The sequence below is a fragment of the Capsella rubella genome, unplaced genomic scaffold, assembly GCF_000375325.1.
Source record: "Capsella rubella cultivar Monte Gargano unplaced genomic scaffold, Caprub1_0 scaffold_5, whole genome shotgun sequence".
NCBI classification, from domain to species: domain Eukaryota; kingdom Viridiplantae; phylum Streptophyta; class Magnoliopsida; order Brassicales; family Brassicaceae; genus Capsella; species Capsella rubella.
The window spans coordinates 2226203-2233453 of NW_006238919.1; the positions used below are offsets into that span (position 1 = coordinate 2226203).

At 33.8% G+C, this 7251-nt stretch overlaps 2 protein-coding genes across 2 annotated transcripts; one reads left to right on the forward strand and one right to left on the reverse strand.

The window, feature by feature from the left end:
- Positions 1 to 492: 492 nt before the first annotated feature.
- Positions 493 to 1472, forward strand: LOC17886357 (TLC domain-containing protein At5g14285). The gene has a single exon (XM_006291676.2). It carries the CDS (start codon positions 603 to 605, stop codon positions 1350 to 1352), a length of 750 nt encoding a protein of 249 aa, XP_006291738.1. The 5' UTR covers positions 493 to 602; the 3' UTR covers positions 1353 to 1472.
- Positions 1473 to 2932: 1460 nt separating this feature from the next.
- LOC17886602 (lysine histidine transporter 1) lies at positions 2933 to 6170 on the reverse strand. The gene is made up of 8 exons (XM_006292412.2): positions 6090 to 6170; positions 5719 to 5876; positions 4682 to 5065; positions 3851 to 4244; positions 3674 to 3779; positions 3498 to 3589; positions 3321 to 3389; positions 2933 to 3192 (listed from the first exon to the last, which is right to left on the reverse strand). The coding sequence occupies exons 1-8, from the start codon at positions 6129 to 6131 to the stop codon at positions 3094 to 3096; spliced, it is 1344 nt and encodes a 447-aa protein (XP_006292474.2). The 5' UTR covers positions 6132 to 6170; the 3' UTR covers positions 2933 to 3093.
- Positions 6171 to 7251: the final 1081 nt, after the last annotated feature.

Sequence of the window (7251 nt, forward strand, 5' to 3'; positions counted from 1 at the left end):
ATCTAAGCAGGTATGCAACATTCATACATCTAATTATCTGAACTGTATAAATTTTTTTAGCAAACAGAATTAAAGAAATTCACTATAATTTGAGCATTTAACAGAATTTATTAAACAAAATATGTTTAATTAATCTAAAATCTATTTTAGTATTGAATAAAACCAAACCAAAATAAATTCAATTCCATTTGGAGGCGATTTTAAAAATCTGAAAAACTCGAATCTATACTCATATATTCCGATCTTAAGCATATTGTTCAATAAAATTAACTCATATATTGTTTCTTCAAAAAATTTAAATTAGAAATAATAAATTAGGATGGCAACTAAACCACCCTAATTTTAAAAATTAGTGTGGAACTTAAAAAAAAAAAAAAATTGAAATTAGAAAAATGACACCACTGCACAGTCACAAGCCTTTTACAAAATCCTTGGAAACGCCGTCGCTTTGGGTGTTCCCCTCACCAAACCCTTCTCCTCTCGTTTTATCTTAACAAACCTCAACCATCTCCCTCATCATCATCTTCTCTATTCTCTCTATATATATATATATGTATCGCCGACTTTAAAAAGCTTCAACTTATTTATTTTACCACTAATTAATGGAACCAATCACATACACCAGAGATCTTCCATTGTTCTTCTCCATCTTCATCTTCGTCTATCTTCTCGGTTACTTGTTCATTTTCAATAAATGGACTCCGGAGTCTCGTCCTCTAGCTTCCAGCTGTTTAATCTCCCTCCTCCACGGCGTCTCCGCCGTATTTCTCGCCGGTAACGCCTTAATCTCCGATCCTAACCGCGGATTCTCCTCCGCCAACACCCAATCCCAAAACTCCGTTCTCGATTTCAGCTCCGCTTATTTCCTCGCCGATCTCCTCCACCTCGCCGTCTTCCCTTCCCCCGCCGGCGGTGACTCGCTCTTCGCCGCTCATCACGCCGCCGTGCTTTTCGTTTTCCTCACCTGCCGTTACATGGTCTCCCACGGCGCCTGCGCTCTCCTCGCGCTGCTCGTTGTCGCCGAGGCCACTAGCGCTTGCCAGAACACGTGGACGCTCGCGGCTGCGCGTGGTTCAGACGCGCCTTTCGCGGTGGGTTTGCGCCGTTTCGTGACGCTGCCGTTTTACGCGTCGTACAGCGTATGCAGGTGCGTCCTTGCGCCGTTGCTTATCGTCAAGATGACGTGGTTTTACGTCAGCGGAGGCGCCGATGACGTCATACCAAGATGGGTTTGGGTCTCGTGGACCGTCGTTATTGTCGTTGCCGTTACCGTTAGTATCCTTTGGATTTGGAATCTATGGGTACTGTTTTTTCAGGAAAGATATTCCAAATTTACTAAAAAGGTTAAATAAAATAGAATTTTAGATTTTGTTATCTAATTTGAGCGTAAAATATTATCTCTGAATCAATTATGTTCATGTATTTGGAGATATATGATCAACACTAATTCAAGAATTATTTTTAATGCAATATTCTAAAGCTTATAATTTAAAAGTGCATGCATACCAATCAGCCCCTTAATTTAAATTGTGCATTTTGAAAATCCGAGAAAAGAAAAATAATAGCTCAAGGTCCAAAGTATTATATTAAAAAGACAAAATTATTAAAGATAGTCAAAGGTTTTTTATCAACTAAATATAGAAAAATATACATTTTAATTATGTATTGAGTCGGTCCAAAGTTGAGACGAAAGTTATAAGAAAGTTTGTCACAATTTACAACTACTAAAAGTCTAATAAGCATAAAAAACTCTTGGGTGACTCTATCACATATCTATGTGGTTAAATTAAAAACTTAGAAGATATCCAACTTGTTTTAAAGTGTGTGTGGCTCAAGACAAGACATAATCATACAATTTCGTTTTTTATATATATTAATACAGCAACTAAATAAAATATTAGTAGAAATTACAAATTACAAATCCCCGGATCAAGCACTAATTCACTATATAAATTAAAAATTAAATATATATATAGAGAGATCATTGCCTTGGACGACAATAAATTCCAGAAAAGTACAAGTGTCGATGGCATACACAACATATGTACAAATGCATTGTCCACATTATCGGGTTTTGTAATATTATAATGAATGCTATATAAAATAATTAGGAGTTGAATTCATTCCCTCTATAAGTTTATACAAGTTTTTCAAACCAACTAAGACTAATTTATCTTTTGCTTTTCCTTATTTTGAGAGATAACGTTTGAGCAAAGTTTAGTTTAAGAGTAATCTAAATAAAACTTGAACAGCAACAAGAGAAGCATGCTTAAAGATTATACAAAGATCATCTAAGATAAGAGATAGAGGATTGTAGAATTGAATGAAGCCAAACCAAGTGGATCAGATCGGATTAAGTTAATGGTGTGTTGTATTTTCACGAATCACGAGTTTTGTGTGAGGCACTTTTAGAGAGGTTCTTCCATTAAAGGGCTCATATATCCTCAAAATCCAAAGAAGGAACCAAGAGACTGATGATTAGAAAAATGAAAATTTTGGGTTATTTTATAAATAGCTTCCGCAATATACAAAGGCCAACTGTAATTAGGACTCCCTTAGCTAGTTACAAGGCCACAGCTACTAGACAATTTGTTGGTGAAATGTTTTGTAAAACGGACGATAATTGTAACATTTTGATCAGAGGCAAAAAAGTATTATACATATATAGTTGATCTTGTAACTATTCAATTCTTCTAAAACATTACAAACAAGTTAAAATAGAAAGATGTGATAATTTGGGTTTACAAATTCCTAAAAGAAGTAAAGACATATATAATGGTTTTTTTCTCATAAGAATTTTCTAAGGTGAAGGAGGAGGTGGAGAAAGAACATTACCATCGTCTTGCTCTCTAGAAAGATCCAAATCAATATCTATCATATTCATTCTCTACCACAAAAATCAATATCTATCATATTCATATATATATATTCAAAATCTTCAGTATTATCAAACACTGTAGCAAACGTTTATTTATAGGTGTAGATTTGACTTGTAAAAACAAACTTAAGCTTTAAATCTGAGAGATCATATCAAATACTTTTACATCAGTTTTAAAAAGGAATGATCCAAATCTTTCTTTGTGTTGTTGTACTCTACGAGTAAAACTTGTAGTCCTTAGCTTGAATAATGATCGTCCTCAACCCACCGATCGGCGATAGCACCATCAAGAAAATGCCAAATACAATGCATATCTAAAACAACAAAGACAAAAAAAAAACAATAGTTATATCCTTAGAAACTCAACTACTACTAGCTTCAATTAGCCAAAACACAAATACAAGAAAATGTTATCAATTGCTTCGTTTTTTGGTACACTTACCCAGTTAGTCCACCAAGACAAGCTGTATCTTCTTGGTTTGTATATTTTAAGCCATATTACGCAAGGTAGCTTTTCGTCAAAAGAAAAAGACTAATTAGTCTTGAATTTCTTAAAAATTCAAACATATAGAAAACCTTAAAAAAATGATAAATATTTCTTAAGTAATGGCAGGCTTACGAAGTATGTTGTTGGAGCAAACGCAAACCCACCAAAAAACGCCAATAGGCCGCCAAAAAACGGAAACGTCATACCAACGAACATTGTAGCGGCTGCAAAATCATAATAATAACATTTTGATTAAATGTATATAGCTTATGTATCAACAAGACACACCATAATATATATCTTCTTACCAACGTAGAAATTGCGGACAACGAACCGGAGGAACCAATTCGGTCTGAAATTCATTTTCTTAACCAATAACGTCTCCATCATATCGAAAACCGGCATCGCATATATCTGAAAATTAGCGGTTTATTTTGGTTTAATTTTGGTTCCCATAGGGTTTAGCACAAACCAATTTTAATTACCTGGTAGCTACCAATGACATGAATCACAACAAAAAGGTTTGCGGTTGCGATTAACCAAACCGGTTTCTTGAGTGTTACAAGAATGTTGTCGTCAACGGTATTACCAAACATCCAATAACCGACAAGTGCGACAGGGAAATAACAGAGTGCGACGACAATGTAAGCAACCACGACTCCTTTCCACATTGGTCCTTTCGAAGGCTTATCAGTCGTCGAAGGTATCGTGGCTTGGATTTCTAAGACAACGTTATGGCCTGCATAAGCAAACGCTACTTCCCCTAACGCACTGAAGAAATTAAACACTGTTCCTGCTGCTGATTTTGCCTTGTAACCGTATTCAACATTTTCTTGAACGCCTTTTGCAACTGAGGCTGACCATGCAATCGTGGAGTAGCTAAAAACACCAATATGAAAATAGTAACCAAAACACACAAAAAAAACACAAATTGGATTCGGTTCGTTGTTAATTCATGATATCGGTTTGAAAATACCGGTTCTCAAACAAATTTTATGGTAGAGTTGTATGCTGATTTTGTTTAAAAAAACAAACCGAACCTAATAAAACCGGGTTTTGAAACCCTTTTACCAATCTCGTTAAAATGAAACCAATTTGTTGAACCGTATACCATTTCTCAACCCGGTACAATCCAAAAATTGAGTGAAATACCGAAATAAACCATACACAAATCCCTCGATATGAACTAAACCAATGTTACCGTGGTTTAATCTGTTAACCGTGTCCATCTCCTAATTATTTTCCGTGAAATGTTTTGGTTTTGGAAGAGTAATTTAAACCAACTAAAATTTTCAATTGGAAACCGGTTTAAGTACCTGAGAGACATAACCGCGGCAGCGAGAGAAACGCCGGATATGGAGTTGAAGTTAGGGAGATGAGAAAGGACGAAGTGTACGGATGCAAAAATCATAATGAAGTAAGTGAGTTTGATTGGTTTACAATCTTCGCACGCGAGTTCATGAAATTTCTTGAGAGATTTGCCTCCTGTGACCATATAAACGATGCAAACGCCAACTTCAACGATCAGCTGTTGCGGCACGACTATGTAGAGTCCAAGCTTTTCTCCAAACGCATGTTGTCCAAGTTCGTGGTAGCGGTCAAAACGCTTCCCTGGAACCATCTCGTGCATCTCCACCATTTGCCATAGTGTGTATAGTGTTATGATCCATGACAATACCAGGATCACCACACCCGGTCCCCTGTAAACCGGTAAATTTATTTAGCTTCAAACCGAATACTCAATGTTATCTTAGTCGGTTTTTATCGGTTAAGACTTTTAAGTTTATATCGTTAGAATATATAAGGGTTGGACCATTAAGATTGTGAATAACTACAATGGTTCGAGCGGACAAAACCATCTATGTACCAAACAACTTTTTATTTACTATTCACCAATTGTGTCTGTAGTGGTGCAGTTTCAAAGAAAACAAAAAAAAAACCACTGCGGACTATTTTTATGTACAAATAGAGTTGGACCGTTGTGCTTTGTTTTCCATCCTAAAAATAGAGTAGAGTAAACCGCTGACAGATTTGTCCATCCCTACCGTTGTAACCATTCACACCATAAGTTTTGGATTTTGTTTGGTTTGGTGTATATCGGTTCGTTTTGGTTAAAAGTCGGTTCTTCTTACTTTTTTTTTTGTATTTTTCTCTGTTCACAAAAAAATATTTCATTTTAGTCTAAGCAAAGTGATTTTAATTTGATTTAGTTTGGATTAAATTCGATTTGGTTCAAATGTCCATCATAATTAGAAAACCATATCATGATATATACATCAGTCAAAGTTTATTTTGTTGTGAGGTTAACTTTTGATTCAATGCATCATGAGTTAAAGTTTTTAGATTACAATACCAGCCGAGCTGAGCCATGGCGTAAGGGAGGCTGAGAACACCAGCTCCGACCATGGCCGTGACATTGTGGAACGCAGAGTACCACCACTTTGCATTTCTTGATGACGTTATCGGAAGCCATGCGTCGATTTCTTTTTCTCTTGCTGTTTTCTCATCCATCTGTTTATATGAACAAAACATCAATTACATCTGTATATTTGTTATTATTTTTCTATGTCTAATCATTTGGAAAAAATAAAATAAAAAGTTATATCAAGCAAAACTTCTAATTATTAACACGCTCATTATTTTGGGTTTCATGAAATATTTGAAGGAGTAATTTTTATTATTATATAGTCCCAAAAACAGAAACGTAAGAGCTAGAAAACTAACATTGTTAGTGTATGAATCTTCATCAGGAGCTTGCATTCCCATGGTGACACAGAACTTGAAAGATTCAAAGATGAAGAAAGAGAGAAGATATACAAAAGAGCTTATATATTAGCTTAACGAGTCTTCACAAAACTGAGGCAACCTTAGTTATATATATACTTGTATGAAAATTTTATGTTCCAATAAACTATATTGATGTTAAAGTAATTTACATGCACCCGCCTTAAAGGAAGAAAAAATAAAAATGATTAATGATTAGAAATTTAAAATGTGTTTGTTCACACCACGATTTCATATTATAAACATTCTTAGTTGTCGTTACACACACATATTGTATATACATTAAAAAAAAAGATTTAAAAAAAGAAATTTAACTACATAAGTAATTGTATTTGAATCAAATTAATAAAATATCATTGATAGAGACGATAACGTGATTAGCTAAACAAGTAACACAATCATATCCAAGAAAAGTTCTTTAATTATGGTATCCGATAAATGATTTAAAAAAAAATAAAAAACAATTTTAACAAGATTTGTATCACTCAAGCTTTGTATATATTGTTTATTTTGATACGGATGATCTTTAACAAAACTTGAGTGAATAAACAATTTAGTGTTTTGAGTTTGGGAGGTTTCATAAAAATGTATAAATGGCACAAACGAAAGAAGACTTTTCAGGGAACGACCAGTCAACTGTTAGAAATGCGAAATCAACATTTTCATTACAATATTTGTACATATATGAATACAATATACATAATAGAGTATAAAATATTTAAAAGTCTTCATTTAGGTAATTTTTACGGAAATTTGTTGAGGATAATTAATGTTGTAAATTGTAAAAATTATTACAAAATGAATGGTAAATCGTAATCACCAAATATTATTTTTTAATTAAGTGTCGCAACAATGTTTTTGCCTGTAGATTCTAGGTGTTTGGTTATTCGATTTGTTTCAGGTAGATACATTCAGTTTTGGATATTTTGAGAAAAGATGTTTAAAATCTATTGGATTCAATTCCGGATACCTAAAATAATATAATTTATTTTTATAACTAAATTAGATAAAATTTAGTTAGGTTTGGATTACTATGTTTTAGAACTTGCAGATATTTTGGTTATTTTAGTCTATACATATTTTAAATTTACGGATTTTTAAT

Bases quoted from the DNA above. Each gene is read 5' to 3' on its own strand.
- LOC17886357 (XM_006291676.2), top strand. From the start codon at position 603: ATGGAACCAATCACATACACCAGAGATCTTCCATTGTTCTTCTCCATC.
- LOC17886602 (XM_006292412.2), bottom strand. From the start codon at position 6,131: ATGGGAATGCAAGCTCCTGATGAAGATTCATACACTAACAAT. The intron at 5,877-6,089 runs GTTAGTTTTCTA...TCATATAAACAG, and splicing joins AAGATTCATACACTAACAAT to ATGGATGAGAAAACAGCAAG. The intron at 4,245-4,681 runs GTACTTAAACCG...TGGTGTTTTTAG, and splicing joins GCCGCGGTTATGTCTCTCAG to CTACTCCACGATTGCATGGT.